The 24,352-nt window shown below is 38.2% G+C and overlaps 1 protein-coding gene across 1 annotated transcript; it reads right to left on the bottom strand.

Moving 5' to 3' along the window:
- Positions 1–11,001: 11,001 nt before the first annotated feature.
- LOC113724282 (uncharacterized) lies at positions 11,002–12,702 on the bottom strand. The gene has a single exon (XM_027247201.1). The coding sequence runs from the start codon at positions 12,700–12,702 to the stop codon at positions 11,002–11,004; it is 1,701 nt and encodes a 566-aa protein (XP_027103002.1).
- Between the last annotated feature and the right edge of the window lie 11,650 nt (positions 12,703–24,352).

Below are 24,352 nucleotides of genomic sequence, written 5' to 3'. Positions count from 1 at the left end.
TTGCTTTTTCCTTTTTACAAAAGCTACGGGCAACCTCCCAGAGGCAGCGAAAGAAAACGTCAAGAAAAACCTAAGCTAAGCGGCGAGTTTTGCCGAGCGTCCCCTTTCAGCAACTAACCTCCCTTCTGTCTAATACTCCTTTCACTCGTATTTTTGTCCCACCGAGATTCAAGGAGGGGGATTTTTTTAATCAGAAAATTGTCATCAAAAATTAAAACAAGACTCCCAAAAAATTAAAATAGAATAAAGTCTATTACAATTTAGTCTCTTCAGCTCTTCAGCGGGCCCCACATCCGATGAATCTTCTAAAAGTTGAATTTAAGCACTTTTCAGCAACCATTCCTGCAATTAGCACCAAAACAAAATATCAGTAGAATCCACCCAATTAACGAAAATATTTAGTCAATTAATTGTGCAATAATGCCCAAAATACCCACTAAAATGCAACCTATCAATCTCCCCCACACCTGAACTATGCTTGCCCTCAAGCATAATTAACTCAGAAGTACAATCAAGATGCTAAGCAAATCACAGCAGTTCATACCAAGAATGGCATTCCAAATTCCCCAGTAACCTTATCGAATCAGAATATACCAAATCAACTCTACTCGCAGTTTAAAGTGCACTCATTCACTCCAAAGTGTATATGAAATGTATATAAGATGGCTCTCAAAACACCACAATAGAATGACACTACCATAAGCTTGCTCATATATCATATCTCCACCACTTACTCATGAATTTAAATGCAGCAATCAAGGGACTCGCAAGGTTGTAATGGGGCTAGGGTGAAAAGGTAGGATAAAAAGGAGTCAATAGGGTGTAAAAGTATAAAGGAAGTGCTCAGAGATTCACTACACAGATTCTTGCACATTGGGAACTTCAAGGCATCTCAACCATTACACAAGTGAAGCAAATTAGCCCTTTGCCCCAACCTTCGACTTCTCTTTTCATCTTTTGTTCATTCATCTACTTCCCTTTTGTCATCCTCTCTTTTTTTTTTTTTTTTCAACCAGCGCCCTAGAAATCAATTGCACTTGTTGATTTCCTGCACTTTGTCTTCTTTTCACATTTTCCTTTCTTTTTTTTTTTTTTACGAGATACATAAATGGGTGTAATGCCCCTCGAATAGTACTCCAAAAGTCCGTATAATGAAACCAAAGCACTTCTTCACACGAGGTTCAAAAAGTCTAAAGAGAGGTTTTGCGGCTAAAAACGAGGGTCTCAAGCGAAAAATAGGATGTAAAGCTCAACTTGGCTCCCTAATGGTAAATAATCCAAGGGTGAGTTTTAAGAAAGTCCAAAATGGCTCATTCCTAGGTGCCCTATCATTTCAATGCATTAAATTCATTTAAATGTGATCTTGACATGCATAACCGAGCAAGTTCTAGAATGACAAATCATGTGCACTAACCACTCAAAAAAATGAAAAATTAGGCTCAAAATCGCACGAGTGGTCAAATTTATGTCAAGTTCAGCATATTCATCAATCAATTCGTCATCAAGGAAAATAGAACACCCCATGGCATGAACGTGCTACGTACACTCATATCTCGATTGCATTCATCACAGTTTAAAGAAAGGAACTACTAAGGCAAGGGAAAAATTTAATCAGATAACTAAAAACACAACCAAAGCATAGTTAACCCTCCCCCACACCTAAACCTTACATTGCCCTCAATGTAAGCACAGTAAGACCAAATCAGAGGTACTGGGGCAATGACACTTCCCTTAAAACGGAGGAGGGCAGAAATGAATCACGGCTGCGGAGGAAAAGGCGGGCGGAAACCCACGTGATGGAGATACTGCGCTATATTCTGGGCCACCCCGCCCATTTGCCGCTCCATCCGATCCATACGAGTGTCCATGTGCTGCATCTGGAACCGAAGGGCCGCTAGCTGGCTATCGACGGAGGAAGATGGTGGAGGTGCCGAAGAGGATGGTCCGGGGGCACCCGTGGACGGACCACCAGCCTCCGTTGCAGTGGATTTTGAAGCTTTGCGCTTCGGAGGAACGGAGATTGGCCCCGGGGGGGCAAACTGGAAAACGCCATTCACCTGTCGCACAAGACCCATTTTCTCCAAGCAAACCAAATCAAGGGGCTCCATAATACAAGCACGATGCAAGTTATGATTATTTAAGTCCAAAACCCCAAGATTGACAGCCAACTGAGTGATAAATGAGCCTAAGATTAATGGTTTATTTTTCTTACTCAGCACAGTTCGGAGGTGGAGGGCAAACCAGCTACCCAAATTGACCCTAGTCTTAGTTACCATGCACCAAACGAAAAAGAACTCGGGTTTAGTCAGAGTACCCGAGCTATCCTTCCTACCTGAGAAACTATAGGCCATGAATCTATGTAAATAGCGGTAGGCGGCGCTCTTAAGATAAGATGCCTTAGACTGACTGGGGTCATAGCATTGCTGGTCAACTGACAAACCACTCCAATAATCAAGGTAATGAGAGAAAAATGGCTCCGTGTATTCACACGCACTGTGCATATACTCCTCACTCTGAGAGTAAGGAATATCAACAAACCCAAGAGCCAAATTAAACTCAGTGATAGACTGGTTGAACTCTCTACCCATTAATCGAAACCTCACTACCCCAGGAGTGGTAACGGAGAATTCATCAGGGATATTAAATTCAAATGTAGCATAGAATTCCCACGTGAGTTCAGTAAAAGCAGGTAGATTGATAGAAGCATAGCGGGTCCAACCTACATTAGTCAAATGCTGCGTGACCTCATCCCTCAAGTTTAGCAAATCAAGTGTAGGGCCGTGGATGTATTTGTAAGAAATTATCTTCCTTGTGCAAGCCGAAGCATACCGCTCCTTGTCGGCAGCCCGGGTGAAGGTCAAATTACCGCCAAAATGGGCCGGAGAGGAGATATGAACCTCCCTATTCCGTCCAAGGCGGGTACGGGGCCCTCCAGGCCCAGTCGATGGGGGCAGGTCCCTCTAAGGGGACCGTAGGCTGAGGAGATGAAGTGGAAGGCTTATTCTTGCTTTTGGTTTTCGGTTTAGTCATTGGGGATTGGAAAAGAGGGCGAAGCCAAGGTGAAGTTGGGTAAAATGGAGCGGTGGTTAATCAACAAAGCAAAGGGGTCCCCGAACACAGCTCCAAACACCAACAATTGAACAAATAGCAACCAAACAGCCCAAGAATCAATTAAGTAGATAAACAATAAAAATTGCACCCAAAAACTAATTAAACACGTAAACAGCAGACTACTCCCCAAACACTACCAAATCAACCACAGATATATCGCAGCACCCCAAATAACACACAATTTCAGTCCTCAGCTAGCAAATAAAAAATCTGGCCTCAGCTAAGAAATTAAAATCTGGCATCAGCTAAGAAAAGCTAGTAATCTGGCCTCAACTACTTAGTGACAGAAAATTAAAGAAAGAAATCACCGGAGGTTTTTCGACTGTCAGTCAGAGTGGTGGAGAAGAGCAACGCGCGTGGCCTTGGCTGGTTCTGGAGGTCGCGCGCCTGGCTGCTGGAGTCGTGCGCGCTGGAGTGGTTGAGGGCCGCTGGTCTGCGCGCGCGGGCTGCTGCTGGGTGGATCTCGACGCGGAGGAGGCGGGCGAGCAGAGGGGTCGCGCGCCTGGGTTGGAGGTCGCGCGCGCCTGGCAGCGTGCGGCGTGCTGCGTGGAGCGCGGATGCTGCGTGGATGACTGCTTGGTGCGCAGGTGGCGGCGCGCAAGGCTGCGTCGCGCGGATGGCAGCGCGGCTGGGCGGCAGGCTGTGTGCGAAGTGGCGGCGGCGGACAAGGAGAAAAGAAGGAAGAAGAAGAAGAAGAAAAAGAAAGGAAAGGAAGAAGAAAGAAGAAAGAAAGAAAAAGGAAGAAAAGAAGAAGTAGGGCTACGGAAGTTTTTTTTTTTTTTTGAATAAGGGCAATTTCGTCTTTTCGCCCCTTTTTTTTTTTTTAACGTGACCACCTAGCGTGGGCACGTTCAACTGCCCTAGAATCCGCAGAATCTGATCGAAAATTTTCTCCGTCAGGCGTGACCATCTGGCGTGGGCACGCCTAACTGCTATGGAGTTTGCAGAACTTGATCGAAAATTTTCTCCCTCAGGCGTGACCACCTGGCGTGGGCACGTCTAACTGCTATGTAGTTCGCAGATTCTGAACGAAAATTTCCTCCGTCAGGCGTGACCATTTGGCGTGGGCACGCCTAAACGCTAATTCCCTGCCACCAAACATCAAACCATTAATTGACACTAACACTTAACTAAAACTTCAAAAATGCATGAAAACTAAAACAAATAGTCTTGGGTTGCCTCCCAAGTAGCGCCTTTCTTTAATGTCTTTGGCTAGACATGGCCAAAACCCTCAAGAATGATAAAGTGGATCTTGGAGGTGTTCAACTTCTACTTCTTCAACATAGAAACCCTCATAATAAGGTTTGAGACGATGGCCATTCACCACGAACTTTTTCTCCGTTTTTAAACTTTGGATCTCCACTGCACCATAATGGAACACATTAGAAACGACAAATGGACCAATCCAACAAGAACGCAACATACCGGGAAAAAGTTTAAACCTTGAGTGATACAAGAGGACTTTTTGCCCCACTACAAAAGTTTTCCTAGAAACCTGCTGATCATGAAAGATTTTACTCTTTTCCTTATAGATCGTGGCATTCTCATACGCCTCATTTCTTATTTCCTCTAACTCTTGTAGCTGCAATTTCCTTTGGACCCCTGCTTCATCTAATCCCATGTTACACTACTTCACTGCCCAAAACGCCTTGTGTTCGAACTCCACGGGGAGATGGCAAGCCTTACCGAAAACAAGTCTATAAGGAGACATCCCAATTGGCGTCTTATATGCGGTTCTATACGCCCATAGTGCGTCTTCTAGCTTTAAACTCCAATCCTTCCTATCCGGACGCACCATCTTCTCCAAGATCGACTTGATTTCCCTGTTTGACACTTCGGCCTGACCGTTTGCCTGCGGGTGATACGGTGTGGATACCTTATGCAGTACACCGTATTTTCGAAACAAGGCCGTCATAGTCTTGTTGCAGAAATGTGTCCCTCTATCACTAACCACAGCTCTTGGCATTCCAAAACGGACAAAGATATTAGATTTTAAGAAATCTGCAACCACTTTAGAATCATTAGTACGGGTGGTTTTAGCTTCCACCCATTTAGAGACATAATCTACAGCAAGTAAAATGTATAGGAAACCAAAAGATGAGGGAAAAGGACCCATAAAATCTATCCCCCAAACATCAAAAATTTCAACAAACAACATGGGGGTTTGAAGCATTTGGTTCCTACGAAAAATATTCCCTACCCTTTGACACCTATCACAGGATTTACAGAATAAATAAGTATCTTTGAACAGGGTAGGCCAATAAAAGTCACTCTCTAACACTTTGCGAGCTGTTCGCTTGGGCTCAAAATGCCCTCCACATGCAAATGAATGACAAAAATTTAAAATGGAGTGAAATTCACCTGCACTTACACACCTCTGAGCACTTGATCCGAACATTGTTTCCAAAGGTACGGGTCGTCCCAAATGTAATATTTAGCATCACTTTTCAACTTATCTCTCGTAGCCTTTGGCCACCCTGCACGCAGTTGATTAGTCACTAAAAAGTTTACTAAATCGGCATACCAAGGTACAGATGCGTTAATAGCAAGTAGTTGTTCCTCTGGAAATGCCTCCCTTAATGGTGGCTCCTCCTTATGAGCAAGTAAGCGGCTCAAGTGATAAGCAACTAAATTTTCGACTCCACTTTTATCCTTAATCTCCAAGTTGAACTCCTGAAGGAGCAGGATCCATCTGATGAGCCTTGGTTTAGCATCCTTCTTCGTCATCAAGTATCTCAAGGCTGCATGATCAGAGAAAACTGTTATTTTTGCACCTAACAAATAAGGTCTAAATTTTTCTAATGCAAAAACCACAGCTAGCAATTCTTTTTCTGTTGTAGAGTAGTTGAGTTGAGCTCCATTTAACGCCTTCGATGCATAATAGATTGCATGTGCAGCTCTGCCAATCCGTTGCCCCAGCACCGCTCCCACTGCATAATCACTCGCGTCACATATTATCTCAAATGGGAGGCCCCAGTCTGGAGGTTGGATAACAGGTGGTGATGTCAATGACTCCCTCAACCTGTCAAATGCCACCTTGCACTCTTTGGTGAAGTCAAATGCCACATCTTTTTGCAACAGTTTGAACAGGGGCGCTCCAATTTTAGAGAAATCTTTGATGAATCTCCTGTAGAACCCTGCATGACCAAAAAAGGAGCGCACCTCCCGCACACTTGCGGGGTAAGGTAAAGCAGAAATAATATCGACTTTTGCCTTGTCTACCTCTATACCTCTGGCCGACACTACATGCCCTAAAACAATTCCATGATCTACCATAAAATGACACTTTTCCCATTTTAACACTAAATTTGTCTCAATGCACCTCTTCAAAATTAAAGCTAGATTATCCAGGCATTCATCAAAACTATCTTCATACACACTAAAATCATCCATAAACACCTCAATAATCTTTTCTACATATTCAGAGAATATACTTACCATACACCTCTGAAAAGTTGTTGGGGCATTGCAGAGCCGAAAGGCATCCTCCGGTAGGCAAATGTACCAAAGGGGCAGGTGAAGGTAGTTTTCTCCTGATCCTCTGGTGCTATTGCGATCTGAAAATAACCAGAGAAACCATCAAGAAAACAATAATAGACACGGCCAGCTAACCTTTCTATCATCTGATCAATAAAAGATAGAGGGAAGTGGTCCTTTTTCGTCACAGCATTAAGACGCCGATAGTCAATGCACTGGCGCCATCCTGTGGGTTTCCTCACCGGGACCATCTCACCCTCTTGGTTCTCTTCAACTGTTACTCCCGCCTTTTTCGGGACTACTTGCACCGGGTTCACCCAAGGACTATCTGAGATGGCGAAGATGATCCCCACCTCTAGGAGTTTAAGTATCTCCTTCTTGACCACTTCCATCATTAGTGGGTTCAATCTCCGTTGCCCTTGTCTAACTGGCTTTGCATCATCCTCAAGCCGGATCCGATGCATGCATAAGGAGGGGCTAATTCCTTTGATATCTGCTACACCCCACCCAATCGCCTCCTTATGATCTCGAAGAAGACGAATTAGTTTGTCTTCTTGCCCTGGTGACAGATGTGCAGATATGATAACTGGTAGTGTCTCATTGTCCCCGAGAAAAGCATACTTCAAATGCTTTGGGAGAGGGCTCCAACTCAGGTGCCTGCACAATAGAAGGCAACAATTTTGTCTGAGTCTCTGGTACAAAAACAGAAGCAAGCTCATACCTTGGGGAAATTGGTGGGAGCGAATGCAGTGCTCCAACAGCGTGGTATAGCTCATCACTTATTTCTACATCAAGAGTTGCTCCCAACTCAAGATGTTTGGCCAATGCCACTGCCAGTGCATCAACCCCATCCAATTCAAATATTTCCTGTACAAGGGGCTCAACAACACTTAAAGCATAAACAGAGTTAGTCTCATCTGGGTACTTCATCGCCTCAAAAATATTAAAATTTACAATTTCCCCATCAAACTCCATCGACAAGGTGCCCTCATTTACATCTATTTTCGTCCTAGCAGTGCTTAAAAATGGCCTACCTAACAGAATAGGAGACGGATTTAGTGCCCTTTCATCCCCCATGTTTAGGACATAGAAATCTGCAGGAAAAACTAACTCATTGACCTGTACCAAAACATCTTCAACTAACCCTTCTGGGTAAGCATTGGTACGGTCTGCAAGTTGGATTATGATGCCTGTGGCTTTTAACGGGCCAAGATTTAGAGATGCATAAATTGTCTTAGGCATAACATTAATTGACGCCCCCAAATCCAACATTGCTTTCCTAGTGGGAGTACCTCCTATCTTGCAGGGAATGGTGAACATACCTGGGTCTCCACATTTTGGTGGGAGCTTTCTCTGGAGCATAGCTGACACGTTTTCTCCCACCGCCACTCGTTCATGTAACGACCCCACCTCCCCCTAAGGCGTACCAGAGGGTTCGGCGGGCCGCCTGCCCAACTCTCGCCGGGACTCAGTCGTTCTTTAATCAAATCCAGAACAAATCACAAGAATAACTAGGGCAGCAATCCAAACTTAAAGTGGAACTTATATACATTGCTATCTCAAAAGGAAGTACAACCATCAAATGTACAAAGGTTCTCACTTCACCATACAACTAGCCAGTGCCAAGCACTAGGGCGAGAACCATTACAAAAGAAACAAAAGACCTAGACTAGGCTAGTCTATGCTCTCATCCTGCTCGCCGTCCCCTGTTAAGGAAAACAAAACTAAAGGGGTGAGCTAAAAGCTCAGTGAGGTTCCAAACAGATAATCAAACAATCAAACAATCAATTCAATACTTTAAACATGGAGTATCAATAATTCAAGAAACAATTACAATGGAAAGCAATAGTAACATTCATTAAAAGGATACGGCTCACAAGGAGCAATTCGTTTATTCGTTCATTCGTTCTCCTGACATTTCCCCTTATTCCTCCAATCATTTGAAAATGCATTTTTCGTTTATCAATAAACCCTCGTTCGTTCATTCGTTCGTTCATTCATTCATTCACCCCCGTCCTGGCCGTTGGCCAGTCTCCACCAACCTACAGAGTAATACTCGAGTATACCAAACGTTCACCCAAGTCCCTAATCGCCCGACCGAGTCCGCTTCTGACTCGAGACGACCGGTAACAAGGGGCAATGGCCAGTTCAGCCCAAAAGGCTTACATTCATGCGCAAGTAACATTTCAATCATTAAATCCTTGAAAATTGCACAGTTATTTAGGTCGAGTGCGATAAAGTACACACTCGCCTAGAAAGCTCGTTTTGGAAATCATTAAAAGCAATTAACACATTAGCAAATGATAACAACAAGCCATAAAGTCAAATAAGGAACACTCACCTAGATATGCAAAATAACGTGCAAAATATCCTTCCGGATATTACCCTTAGTCACCAATGAAACCTAAGATTGAACAAGAGAACATATTACAGTATATCTAGCAAAACATTTAAGGGAAACAAAGAAACCCGACTAATTAGGAGTAAAACGTGTAAAGATGACTTTCAAGTAAGAAGATGGTTGTTTGAACTCCAGGATGAAAAATCGTGTTTTTAAAATGGAAAACCGGTCATGGTATTGGCCAAACAAAAGTATACAAGTTCCAATAGAAACCTAGCCCTCGAGCGAAAATTTGGGCAGCACGCCCTTTGTGTTTACCTAATTTTCCAGCCATTTTGGCTTCATTATTTTTCTTCAACCACAACCCAACATCACACATAAGCAATTCAAGTCAAGAGCCGTTCCATAGGCTCACAATATCATAAGAATAAGAATTACAACAATCACAAGTGCAGAAATTCAACTTAGCACAAGACAGATTTGACGTACGAATGCGGAAATAACATATCCGAGGCTACGCTTATCGGATTAAAACAAAACCTATGCCTTTTCGAAACTAAGACACAGAGCTACAACATTCATGAAGGTCACTTAGTCCAGTTCCTAATGTAACTTAGTCAAATTCTCAAATTACTAAACCAGAAACCAATTCGTCGGCTGTTTAAACGTAGAACACTGTAATGAACATAACTCAGTGTACACAAGTCCGAATCAGGTGTTCTTGGATGCAATTTAAAGCCAATTAAGAATACTACAACTTTCATGTTTTGGCAAAAAGCTAAATCAGAAGGGATCCTAGTCAAAAAACGTGATAAACTGGAATTAACTGATCACACGGACTGCTTAGGAAATACTTAAAATAGTAAGGGTATTTTAGACTTTTCACATCCTACGTTGCTCCGATTGAGCTGAAATTTTATAGGCACCTACAAAATGCCATTCTCTACAACTTTTCTTCTTTGACTTAAGGCCAATTCGGCCTCTAACACACAGATAAAAATTCGGACAGAAAGGAAGCAAGAATTTCCAGAAATCTGGAATTTTTTGTTTCTAGTGGAACTTTCCTTAATTTCTCACTTCAAACACTACCAAAACCTCTCTTAAAATCTTAATTCAACATATAAGCATCATACAATAAATTTGGGCAGAATTTCCACAAGCCCTAGTTCATCAAATAAATTGGGGAAAAACCTCTAAAACATGCTAATCATCCATGATTCCACCACTATAATCAAACTACTAAACTTAATTCAACAAAATTGAAAGCAAAACTTAGAGAGATAAGCTCTCTTACCTTGAATAGAGGTCACAAAGAGTAGCCCAAGCTTCCTTCTTTCAAAAACTTACCACAAATCACTACCTAGTCACTCAAGAACAAGTTTAATCGGTTTACTTTGTTTATTTTCTCACTAAGTTGTTGAATTCAAGATGAAATGAAGAAGTTTCTCTCTTGGTCTTTCTCTCTCTCTCTCACGGTTCTTCAGCAGAAAAATGAAGATGAATGAAGCCAATTTGGAGATAAGAAGGTTGAACAATTGTCTTGGTCAATGGCCACTAAGGGTGTGACACTTGTCACAAACCTTACCAAGTAAAATTTTCTTTTTCTTTCTTGTATTTTCAGCCATTAATTTCAGTCAGGCTTAGCTGGAATTTAGGAGATATTTTGCTCAAATATTAATGAGCTTGTATGGCAAGAAAGTGGTGGTCAAGTGGTGCGTTCAATCGGTAGTGTGCGGGACCCGCCGGTTCGCGCCGTTTTTCTTAAAAACTCACGTACTAGGGTTTTTACTTCCCATTCACTAACCTTATATCATTGCTACCAATCACATATTATTTCTCACTTAAAAGTCACTTTTAATTCTCAAATTTAATACTTACTCTGTACCGAAAATTCATCCGGCGAAAAATCGCGAAAACCCTAATTTTGCTCCAAACTTGAAACCGAAGCGTAAAACCCTATTTTCTAGGTTTACTTACACTTATTGTGAAATAATTGGGTAGTGGACTTTGATAAATAATAATTTTCAAATAAAAGGGTATTTTTGAGAAAAATACAAGAAATTTGCGAGTCCTCACAGTTCATCTCCCCTTAACTTCCTCTTGTGGGTGCACAAGTCCTTCAAAAATTTAGCATACTTCGGTATCTGCTTGATTGCATCCAACAGGGGGATGTTAATTTCTACTTTCCTGAATACATCCAAAAGTTCCTTTTCCTTCTCTACTTTCCTTGTCTTCTCCAACCTGCAAGGAAAAGGGGGTAAGTTAGAGCTAATAGTGAGTGGAGAGGTGGAAGTTACCTTAGGCTCCTCACGAACACGTCCTTCCTCCTCAATTTCCTTTTCTATCTCCTCCTCACTTTTGCTCTTTGAATTTTTCACTTTAGGACCTTCTAGTTCCTTGCCACTCCTCAACGTCATGGCACTTACATTCTTGGGATTCACCTCGGGCTGCGATGGCAGTTTCCCATAAACGTGGGACTCCAAGCGGTTAATGGCAGTTGCCAGTTGGCTTATTCGAGCGTCTTGGTCCTTCTTGTCTGCCTTCATCTCCTGATGAATCTGAGTAGTAGTTGTGGCCAGGCTTTTGATTAGGTCATCCAAGGAGCTTCCTGTATTGGAGGACGAGGGTTGAGATTTTGGTTGCCAAGACTGGTGGAATCCTGGTGGACGATTCGGGAATGAACCTTGTTGCCTGTTCCCATAACTGAGATTGGGATGGTCTCTCCAACCGGGGTTGTATGTGTTGGAATACGGGTCATACTGCCTGCGGAGCGCGGGCACGCCTCCGGCCATATTTACCTGTTCCGCCCCGTCCTCTTGCAGAATGGGGCACGAATCCGTGCAGTGGTCCATGCTAGTACAGATTCCACACACCTTTGCTCGCGGTGTGTCTCTCATGGCCAATTGCCTGACAGCAGACGTTAACTCTGACAGTTGCTGCTGGATGGATGACGTCTCTGCCTCATTGACTCTACGGGTAGGATTGCTCTCACGGAAGCCGAACTGCTGAGAGTTTTCTGCCATGGCTTCAATAAGGTCCCATGCTTCCCTCGGTGTCTTGTTCGCCAGGGCTCCTCCACTCGCAGCGTCAATAATACTCCTGTCAGTTGACTGGAGTCCCTCATAGAAGTACTGGATCAACAGTTGTTCACTAATCTGATGCTGTGGGCATCTAGCGCACAACTTGTTGAACCTTTCCCAAAAATCGTACAATGACTCCCCGGAGTACTGCTTGATGCTGCAAATTTCCTTCCTCAAACTTGCAGCCCGGGATGCGGGGAAAAATTTCTCCAGGAATTTCTTCTTCAATTGTGCCCACGTGGTGATACTACCTGCTGGTAGGTAGTACAACCAATCCTTTGCTGCATCCTTGAGAGAGAAAGGGAAGGCTCTCAGTCTTACTTGCTTCTCAGTGACCCCAGGAGGTTTCATGCTAGAGCAAACTACTTCGAATTCCTTGACATGTTTGTGGGGTTCTTCCCCAGAAAGACCATGGAACGAAGGCAGGAGCTGAATCAACCCCGATTTCAGCTTGAAAGAGGTATTTTCAGCCAGAGTTGGGAACGTGATGCACAAGGGCTGATGAGTCAGGTCTGGGGTAGCCAGCTCCCTTAATGTCTGGGTGTTGGCCATGCTAAATTCGTTTTCTACTGACTCGTTTGCAGAAAACAAGTGCCCTTCTTTTCGTCTCTTGGTCTCTTGCCTTCGCCTACGCGCTGCCTTCTCAACCTCAGGATCGTATACCAAGTCACCTGTACGAGAAGAACGGGGCATAAACTAGCAAAAATACCAAGAAAAAGAAAAATAAAATAAAACAAAATAAAAACTGAATTCAAAAAGAAGCAAATAATTCAAACGCCAATCCCCGGCAACGGCGCCAACAATTGACAGGTGCCGAACCTGTGCAATAATAATAATAAATAAAACCTAACTACCACCTGAAACAGTCAGTAATCAATTCGAGTACTGGAGCAGGGACTCTAGGTGTGCAATGGGTTACTTGATTCACCCTGTTCCCGAAGAGTTTGCTTAATCCGATATACCTGAATTAATTATCTAACTGATTTTCCTAACTAGTAGACAGTGGTAAGCAGGGTCGTCTCCTCAGGGACTGGAGAGATATTTGTTTCTTTTCAAATCAAGATTAATGGGGGGGTTTTGGATTAAATGCTAACTAAATAAATTAAATGCAGAAAATAATTAATTAAGAGAAATAACTGAGAGAAACTCTAGCCAAGGGTATACTTCAGAAATGGTTCATGCAACTGATCATTGATTCAGAGGTAATTCCAACATTTACTAATAGATTGGTTATAGTTGTCTCGCACGCGCTAAACAACCAACCCTTCCTTAATTTATCGATAGCTAAGGTACGACCGTTAGCTACTTCTCTAACCCAAAAACAACCCTAGGTACGACCGTAGGATTTAATTTTCAGATTGCATTAATAATTAGAAAGGCCCAATCCTAACCAATAAACACGCTACGAGGGTTTATTTAAGCTAGATCATATATTCCCCTGACATAAATCCAATTATACCAGTTGCTAGTGGGATAGAGGTAACGAACAATTACGGATTCAATTACCCCTATTTAGCAAAATAGTCTCTATGAATAATTAATTATTGCGCACTAATCAATCATACAAAAGAACTATAACAATTAAGAGCAGGGAGTATATAAATACCAATGAACGGAGAAAATAATTAACAACGGCTTAGATCTCACAGTAATTGATGAACCAATTCGTCAGTTGCCCCCTTGACTAGAATTAGGGGTTTAGTTCCCCATTAGTGAACAGGCCGTGCGTACGTAGTGGGGAAAAGCCATCGATGCCTTGGTATTGACTCTGGTCCAATTCGGCAAAACCAAGACAGAACAAGGGGCCAATTGATTATGATTGCTTCCAATAGCCTTTCGTGGCCAAACGTACAAAGCGTAGGCACTATCTATACTTCGGTCAAAGCCAAATCGACAAACAGTTGGTAGGTCCACAATTGCGGCTAGCCTTTCCTTCCTTTGTCAACAATGCATACGAGAGAAAAGATTCAATTCTCCTTGATTCCTCAATTTGGTCAAAAGTAATCAAAAGCTAAAGAATTCTAGAGTCAACAAGAGATGGGAAAAGAACATCCAAAAGTCAAGAATTGTGGCTTTGTTCTCTGTTGCTTTTTCCTTTTTACAAAAGCTACGGGCAACTTCCCAGAGGCAGCGAAAGAAAACGTCAAGAAAAACCTAAGCTAAGCGGCGAGTTTTGCCGAGCGTCCCCTTTCAGCAACTAACCTCCCTTCTGTCTAATACTCCTTTCACTCGTATTTTTGTCCCACCGAGATTCAAGGAGGGGGATTTTTTTAATCAGAAAATTGTCATCAAAAATTAAAACAAGACTCCCAAAAAATTAAAATAGAATAAAGTCTATTACAATTTAGTCTCTTCAGCTCTTCAGCGGGCCCCACATCCGATGAATCTTCTAAAAGTTGAATTTAAGCACTTTTCAGCAACCATTCCTGCAATTAGCACCAAAACAAAATATCAGTAGAATCCACCTAATTAACGAAAATATTTAGTCAATTAATTGTGCAATAATGCCCAAAATACCCACTAAAATGTAACCTATCACTATTGCAAGTATTCAAACCATTTTGAATGTTTTGGCACCATTTCAAGAGTGATCAATCACTTAAGCATGAAGAGGTATCAAGAGTGATCAATCTGATGATGTTCGGTGCAATGTCCGATTCAAAGACTGGCACCGGAGATCACATATAATTTTGATATATTCCAATACCTTTCTCATTTTTTCCATCTCTAATGGTTTTCTTTGTTGCATGAGCTACAACTTAACGAGGAATCTAGTTTGCAGTTCCAATGGCTCAATTTTAACTTACTGTCAACCCAATAAACAATCTTCAATGCCCTAAATAAGCATCAGAATGTGCCATTAGAAGGGCATAGGCTAAATTCCCCCAGCAGAATTAGGAGTTGAGATTTGGAGGAGCAAAACTAGTGAAGTTGTATACTTAAAAGTGTTTTCTTACATTTTAATTAAAAGTTTTAGAGGCAAAGCCTAATTTTTTTCAAGGATATTAGTGAAAGCATTTAATATTGTTATAAAAAAATTGTTAAAATCTTGGGGGGCAAAGTACAATTTCTACAAGATTACAAAAAATATGTAATTTTTAAGGGAACATGTAAGAATTTGTAAAGTTTTTAAGTAAGCGGTGCCCTTCTTCGGATAGTATAAGATCCTTCCTTCCTATTTCCACTTCTTAAATCCCATCTCTCCCCTACTTAAAAAAAAGGACCCAAGCTAATTCAATCTAGTGAGCTCTTCAAGAAATCTCAGGCTAGTTAGAATTATGGGAATGGACCAAAATCCTTCAATTTTCTGCCTGTCTTGTGGACCAGAGATTTTTTAAACTCCTAAAAGAATCTTTGACTACTAAATAAAATAGCTTTTACTAGTTTCTTTTTTTTCGTCTTGTGTGATTAGTTTGGACTAGTTTTGATTGAAGTGTGATGTGTTGGGATCCAAGCGCAGAACAAATGACTTTTGAGACATCAAATACACAACAATTTAATAACAAACAAGCCGTAAGTATGAAAAATAAATGACACACAATATTTAACGTGACTCGACTTCATCCTTAAGTCTATGTCTTCGGAGAGAAATTCGTTCTTTATTATGAAAGGAAAAACATATACAAGAATATAACTTAAATTCAAAACTCAACCCTTATATACCATCTTCATCTTCCAAGAATACTCTCTCACCCCATGTATAAGGTTACATATCGCCCTTGTGCGCCACTTTGTAGTATGTTAACCTAACCTGTTTAGAAGCTACATTACTTGGCCAACATCCAAGTAATAATAGGAAACAATTGCTAATTTCTAAATTGATACAGAATAGGAAATTACTCTTAATTTCTAAACTCGTACAAACAGGAAATTTTTTGGCTATTATTTCAAGTAACTAAAATCAATCAAGAACTGACTATTTCCACACAAAACAATAAACCTGTCTAAAAGAAATTAAGTCAATTTTCTAACAAATCTCCACCTTGTTGAATACTTTTTTTCCAACCATTTGCCTTTAATTATTAAATAATATGGTACCGAACCATACATCCGAATTAATATAGTTCTGACACCTAATTGATTCAATCTGTAAATGAACATGTGTAGTTACCTTGAGTCTAACCTCCAGTTAACTTGCGAGAAAGTACCTCAATTCACCTTTTCCCTTTCACAGGATTTCTTTTTACCAACACTTGCAACTCAGGATCCCCTTCTATGAGTCTATTTCTTCCCATACTTCTTCCCATCTTCAAAAGTATCTCGCCGTGTGTGATTTTCAAGACTTTACCTACAATATAAAACTCGAAACCATTAGAGTCTTCTACTACATGAAAGTTAGATCTATTTGTTTCTTTGGGACACATGCCATATCACTCAAAGAACATAACCCGAATCTAAAAAGCCATTGGGATGAAATAACCCGAATCTAAAAGACTATCGGGACGAAATATCAACTGTTGGAATTGTGAGAAAGTTTCCACCAATTCAAGTCCCAAATCGACATTAGACTCCACCTTTTCCTTGATCTTTGAATTACCTGTCTAGATTCACCATCAAGTATCTCTATGCTTTCTGACTTCTCATCCTTCACTTTTAATGGTTCTTGCCAAATCATTGAAACAAGTGTATCAACCATTAAATTGTTAAATTGGTAATAGCCACCAATCCACTTGTTTTCAATAGTTAAATAGGATCTAACCATGAACCCCACTCTGATATTAGTTTGTTGGGGATCCAAACGCAGAATAAACGATTATTGAACTATCAAGTACACAACAATTTAATGACAGAAAATCCACAAGCATGAAAGATAAATGACACACAACTTCATCATTGAGTCTACATCCACGGAGAGAAATCTGTTATTTATTATGAGAGAAAAAACCTATATAAGAATATAATTTAATTCAAAACTGAACCCTTGTGTACTATCTTTTATCTCACAAGAACCCTCTGTCACCCCATATATAATGCTACATGTCGTCCTTGTGTGTCATTTTGTAGTATGCTAACCCCAGCTATTTATAAGCTACATTACTTGGCCAACATTCAAGTAATAATAGGAAATAATTGCTAATTTCTAAATTGATACAAAATATGAAATAACTCATAGCTTCTAAACTAATACAAATAGGAAATTTCTTGACTACGACTTCAAGTAATTAAAACCAATTAGGAAATTAGTTACTTCCACATAAAATAATAAATCTACCTAAAAAAATTAAGCCAGTTTCCTAACATGATATTTGTTAGTTTCTGCCATAACATTTGGGACTTCACACTACTTTGAAATTTCTAAAAAATGAGAAAATTGTTTGCAAGAATACTTGTCACAAAAGCTATGAGGAATGGGATACAAAAGATTTGGGAAATTCAATCCTCATCCCTTAAAAATATAGAGAAAAATCTACTTTTCGTCCCTAAACTTTGAGTTGTCACATTTCATCCCCAAACTTTTAAACGCACATGAATTAATAAATTCATACCACATTTAGTCCAAAAACAGTAAATTGTTCAATTTGGACCGAAAAAGCTGACGTGTTTAGCATATGGCTATTAAGCAAAAATAATTTTTTAGTCAAAATCAATGGTCACATGCCAGACATGTGAGACTTCTCCGTCTAAATTGAACAATTTACCATTTTTGGACTAAATGTGGTCAGAAATTCTTAATTCATGTACTAAATGTGTTGTGTCTAAAAATTTGGGGACGAAATGTGTCTCTAACCCAAAGTTTAGGGATAAAATTTGGATTTTTCCCAAAAATATATAACAATCAAAACATATTTTGTTTCAATTATTGATATTTTCCGGCCCATAACACAATTGAGAAAGGTGAGATTAGAACCTTTTTTCCTTCGATTTTCTTTTCTTAAAGAAAGAGAAATGATTAACAGGAAATGAGTGTCCGGGATTAAGGAGTCTTCCTTTCCACCAAGTCAATAGGCTTTGCTTGTGGGCCCCAAAATATAAAGAAAGAAGGACAATGCTTTAGTAACGATAGTTATGGTAACGAAATAGTTTTTACTTGACATAACGGATTATTGCACTTTTAGCGACCATTTGATTACTTGTTGGATCTATTCACGTAAATAGAATAACACCTAAAATTAAGGAAGTAAGTTTTCCAGCTAAAATAGTAAGTTAATCGGAATAAATTAGTAACTTTTAAACTTCAAAAGATAAATTGCAATAAATATTAAACTTACTTTTAAATAAATAAATTACTATTGTATATCCCAAACTTACTTTTTAGAAAGTAAGTTTAGTTCAAGTAATAATAAGTTTTTATACATAAATAGTAATTCTTACCGCTATCATGGTAAATTTGATTAATGATCAAAACTTACTGATTTATGGGACACATGTACTGTTTTACTTTAAAACCTTATCTCAAACTAGTATTAGAAAGGATACATGAGGAATACCTATTATTTGCATGCACAGGAAGTAGATTGAACTTGCGTGTGTTTTAAGTCTCATTGTCATGGACTTCTTAGACGTCCGGTATGGGCCCCCTCTATGTATTCTTCAGCATTATGAATAATAATACTCACTTGATTTAAAAAAATCGATATATATATGACAAAAAATAAAAAAATCTTGTATGTATACATATTTTAAAATACTATTAAAAATAGTTTGACTTTTCACCTAACCTTATAAAATATGTAATAAAATTTTGTCGTATTATAAGTTTTTAATCATTTTCAATTTTTAAAAAGTTTGAAATTTGGATAACAATAACAACAAATCTTCCTAGTTATATATAGAATATCACTTGTTTATATATCACAATTTTTATAATTTAACACCTATGAATATAATAAGATGATAAAGTTTTAATAAATTTACATCTAGGACACAAGAATTAATAAGAGTTAAACCCCAAACAAAATGAGAAATAATATAAAATAAAAATGACAAAATTAGTATAACAATTAATATAAGAAAATCAGTATGATCTAGACTTTTTTTCTTGGGAGATTGTTCATAAAATTGAGATCCAACAATTAAATGAAAATCACATGCACATATAATCTATTGTATAATTTAAATTAAATTCAGTTCATGTATAAAACAGTCCTAAAATAATTAGTACATTATGATACAATGTTATTTTAACAACAAAATTTTTTTTTTACTAAAAGCCTCAAATATCCATGACATACATATGAGGGATATTTTAACATATTTGTATCTCACATCTAATCATTAAAGTTAATTTGAGGAAGAATTATTTGTATCCATGACATTAACGTTATTTTTGATAATAGAATTATTTTGAATTTAGTTAACAAATTGAGACTTTTTAAACAATAAAAGTGAAATATTTTGGGAACTTATTTTTTTTTATTTTCCCATAATTAAAAATTGCTATATTTTAGCAAGTTTTTGCCATTGACTTTTCATTTTCTAGACTAATTTTTATCAGTGTAAAATTAGTTTTATTAACAATAATTGAAGTTCCATTGGTCTGAGGATCGGCATTCTATTGCTATTATTTTATATGTAAATATTTAAACTGAGTAACAAAATAAATAAAAACTACTTAAAAAAAGAAAATAGGTGCTCAATTGATTGTGTTCAAACTATGAATTCCATTAATGCATCACTGTTAAATTATATTTTCATTTGTAGGAAATCAATTTGCATTGTATATTGACTAAGACTAAATTACTGATTACTTAAATAAATCATACGTAAACTCATGATGTAATATGTATTGCATTTGGTCACCTTTATACTCATGCCATTGTCCTTTCTTTCTATATATGTTTAAAGGTGCAAAATTTTCCTGATTACATTAGTGAAAAAGCATAAAATCTTTTGCAAAATTATTCCAATTTATTTACATAAATTTTAGTACTTTTAGAAGAGACTATTTGTGACGACCCCAACTCCTCCTAGGGCGTACCCCAGGATTTAGCGGATCACCTGCCCAACTCTCGCCAGGACTCACTCACTCACTCCAAATAAAATAGGTAACAACCTCAAGAGTAAAGGAAATAACAGTTCCCAACTTGGAGCGTACATGTACATTCATTTCTATTTAAAGCTTTGTACAATCCCAAATATATAACAAGATTTAAGTTCTCAATACATTCAACCCTAATTGAGTGACTAATGCGAGTACAATCACAAAATTTTCAAAAACTAGACTATACTAGCCTGTACCAGTCTCATGCCTCGCTCGTGCTCCCTGGAAGGAAAACAAATGGCGTGGAATGAGTTAAAAGGTCAATGAGGTTCCAAATAGTAAGTTGACCATTATTGAAAAGTTCATGTATCAAAGTAGCAAAGTAGCGAGCATAACCAGTCCATAAAAGTGAGCAATAATACTTCAAGTAACAAATCTCAAAATGAGCGAGTGTAAAATTCTTTTTCTAAAAGAAACAATAACACTATGAATAATAATTAAAGTATAAGGATACAAATGGCTCTCAGGAGCCAATTTTCCGTTGTTTCACCAAAGTTTGATCAAGTATTAGTTGACACTTTGTCAACCTTCAAGTAAAGTAACCAATCCAGTAGTGCTTCGCTTAACACCAATCCGTCCACCATTCAACCCCCTTACCGGGCCCAAATACCAACTAAACACTGGTGGTAATACTCGAGTATATCGATTAGTCGAGGAGGTAACACTCCAATTAGATCATATAACATCTTAATCGAATGAATCAAGATAAAAGTACAGAGACGGGAATGAGAGGCACCTCCCACTCAAATTGAGTGTGGTACATGCTGCCGCTCAGCACTTACAAGTCAAGTACAAGTATATCAAATCAATGGCAACAATAAACAAGTACATATCTCATTAGGGCAAGTGCGATAAAGTACACCCTTACCCGACCATACCAATCACATATCATTCGATCACATTGGTCAAGTATTGAAAATAAGTGTCAAGTTCAATCAGGTATTTGGAAGCACTCACCAAAGATTTAGTGCTTGTCAAAATCACGTTTAGGTGTAACTCCTTGGTTGGAGTTCAAATCTGAGATAAAATATTATGCAAGAGTTTAAAATCAACTAGGGTTCGAAACACAGGAGTTTCGCTTCAAGACAATCAAGTACATGAAACTCGTTTAAGTAGTATTCAAGTTACTTATCAAGCTCTAGAAAATTCATGATCGCTCTTTTGGTGTTGCTAAAGAAGCAACTAAAATTTTGAAATTCGCATTTAAGTCCAAAAGATGAGAAAAACATATTCCGAGTGGTCACTACTTTCATTTTTCCAAGGGTACGAGTTTCGGCCAAATTCCAGCTTATAGACCTCTACGAAAGAAGACTCGAATACCCTAGACAATTCAAGTTCAATTCGACCTCAAATTTTCGCTCAATTCGCGAGTACTCAAGCCTAACCCTCGAGTGAAAATTTGGGCGGCATGCCCTTTGCATTTAGCTATTTTTCCAGCCATTTATGGCTTCATTATTTTCCTCAACTCAGCCCAAATTCACACATAAACAATCCTAACACAATCGCCCTTCAACTAGGCTCAATGTCATCCAAATACAAAGCAATTCTAGCAATGCAATCCAAAAATCAAAGTTGGAAACTAGTATTAAAGAAGAATAACTAAGTAGCAGGCTTGACACCTTCTGGCGTTTTGCTCACAACTGAAGCTATGCTTATCGGATTGGAATACATTTTATGGCATTTCGAAGCTAAGACAGAGAGCTACATTTCTTATGAAGACATCGACACCCAGTTTATGCATTTTCAAGGTCAAAATGTTAATTTCAGAGAAAACAGAAAGCTCCCTATGAAATAGGGCTTTTGGCAGTCAGGGGTATTTTAGTCATTTTATATGATACAGTGCTCCGATTGAAGTGAAGTTTTACAGGTAGATAGTTAACTCCATTCCCTACAACTTTCATGTTTTGAGCAAGATCTGATTCAGCCTCTATCATGGACAAATATGCAGGTCAGAAACAGGGCAGATTCATCATCAAAGCTGGAAATTCACTTCTACTCTAAAAATATTTATATCCTAGCTCAACACTATCAAGTCCTATATCATCAAAACCATCAATTACTAGCTCAATACCATCAATTACTAGGTAGACAACCATAATCAAGGCTGAAAATGTAAACCGTAGCTTCTATCCAAATTTAAACAAGATTAGGGAAGAGAAAAGGAAAGGAAATCATGATACCTTCCAATAATTGCTTGTAAATGAAAACCACACCCCTTTCTTCCAAAACTTTTACCATACAAAGCTTTCCAACCACCAAAAGAGAAGTTTAATCGGTTTAGTTCGGTTGATTTCACTCAAACAAGGCAAAATCTAAGGTTGGAGTTGAAGTTTGCTTTCTCTCTTTCCCTCTCCAAAATTTCGGCCATGCTAGTAAGAAATGAGGCAAAATTGTCCAAGAAGAAAGATAAGAAGAAAGAAACTTGTCTTAGTCAAACAACCATTGGATTGCCGACACTTGTCGCTCAAGATCTTTCTTTGTTTTTGTTTTCTTTTCTTCCTTTTCCTTAGTCAATAATGGTGGCTGACTTATGGGTTAATTAAGGGCTAATTAGCTCAATTAAAAACAAGAAGATTAAGGTAATAAAGTAATGTTCAAGTAGTGTACTCACTCGGTAGCAAACGGTGCACGCCGGTTCAAGTCTATTTTCCTTAACTCGCATGTACTTGTATTTTTACTTATTGTTCACTAACTTATTATCATCACTTCTAATTACACATTTTTTCTTATCTAAAACTCACTTTTAACCATCAAATTTAGTACACGCACCTCACCAAGTGATCACACGGCCAAAATGCACTTAAAACACACCAAAACCCTAGTATGCACAAAAACCCCTAACTTATGCCATTCCTTTAGAAAAATCATAACTTGAATTATAGATATCAAAAATTCATACAACTTGGCATGTTAAAAACTAGATTTCAAATACTAATAATCTTTAGATAACACCTCAAAGAAATTCAGCTCATAAGTTGGTCCAAATTGAGCCATAACCTACTACAACATTCCTATGTTTACTTGTGCAGGGCAGAATTTTTAGTCAACTTTGCCAATTTTCTGGAATTTATAGAGATTGGATCAAACTCTGAAGTTTACACCGTAGGAAGATCTATGAGTCTAGTTTCAAACGCAATAAACGGAACTCAATTCCGACTTTCCTATACGAAGTTATAGCCAATTTCCCAAAACTGTGCAAAGCCTCCTGCGAAAATTTCTAGATTTTCTAACAACTTGAGATTATGAAACTTTTCTTAACAAAATTCACTCCCTTGACTCAAATTCAACCATTAAAGCAACCAAGAATCAAAGGTAAGTGAGTTCACATAAGGGTTATAAAGACAAGTAAAATTTCGGAGTCTCACACTATTTATCATAAGAATGGATTACTAATTTTCCAGTACACAATTATTATATCAAAAGGGCAAAAAAACCTTCATTTTAGTATGTTTTAATTAGGAGTACTTTTACTAGTAACAATAGAAATAGTGAAGTTGTGCAAATTTCTAAACAAGAAACAACGTATACATGATTACAGGAATTGTTTAGATCAATCAAATTAATATAATAAATGTAAGCCATAAACTAGTTTTAATAAATGTATGTGGTAAACTAGTTTTAATAAATGTATGCAGTAAACTAGCTTGTGGCATACATTTATTAGAACTAGTTTATGGCATACATTTATTATATTAGTCTGATCGATCTAAAAAATTCCCATAATCATGTCTACGTGCTTGTTGTTTTGAAATTTGCACCAAATTTACTATTACTATTATTATTGGTAAAAGCATTCCTAATTAAAGCATAATAAAATCAAGTTTTTTTTTAAAGTTTTTAATGTAGTAGTTATGTTTAATAAAACAATTAGTAAAGCATCCCTACAATGCATTGTTTCTCCTAAAAGTACTAATGTTTTTGTAAATAAATTGGAATAATTTTGTAAAAGATTTTATGCATTTTCACTAATATAATCAAGAGATTTTGCACCTTTAAAATATAAATAGAAAAAAAGGAAATGGTATGAGTGTAAAGGTGACCAAATGCAATATATCACATCATGAGTTTAGATATGATTTGTTAAGTAATCAGTAATTTAGTTCTAGTCAATATATGATGCATATTTATTTCTTATAAATAAAAATATAATTTAGCAATTATGCATTAACAGAAGTTGTAGTTTGAACGCAATCAATTGAGCACCTATTTCCTTTTTTAAAGTAGATATTATTTATTATATTACTCAGGTATATATTTACGTGTAAAATAAAAACAATAGCATGCCAATCCTTAGACCAACATAACTTCAATTATTGTTAACTAAATAATTTTACATTGATCAAAATTAGTCTAGAAAATGAA

Source organism: Coffea arabica, chromosome 2c (assembly GCF_036785885.1).
Source record: "Coffea arabica cultivar ET-39 chromosome 2c, Coffea Arabica ET-39 HiFi, whole genome shotgun sequence".
Classification (NCBI taxonomy): domain Eukaryota; kingdom Viridiplantae; phylum Streptophyta; class Magnoliopsida; order Gentianales; family Rubiaceae; genus Coffea; species Coffea arabica.
This window is presented reverse-complemented; position numbering and strand designations above follow the sequence as displayed.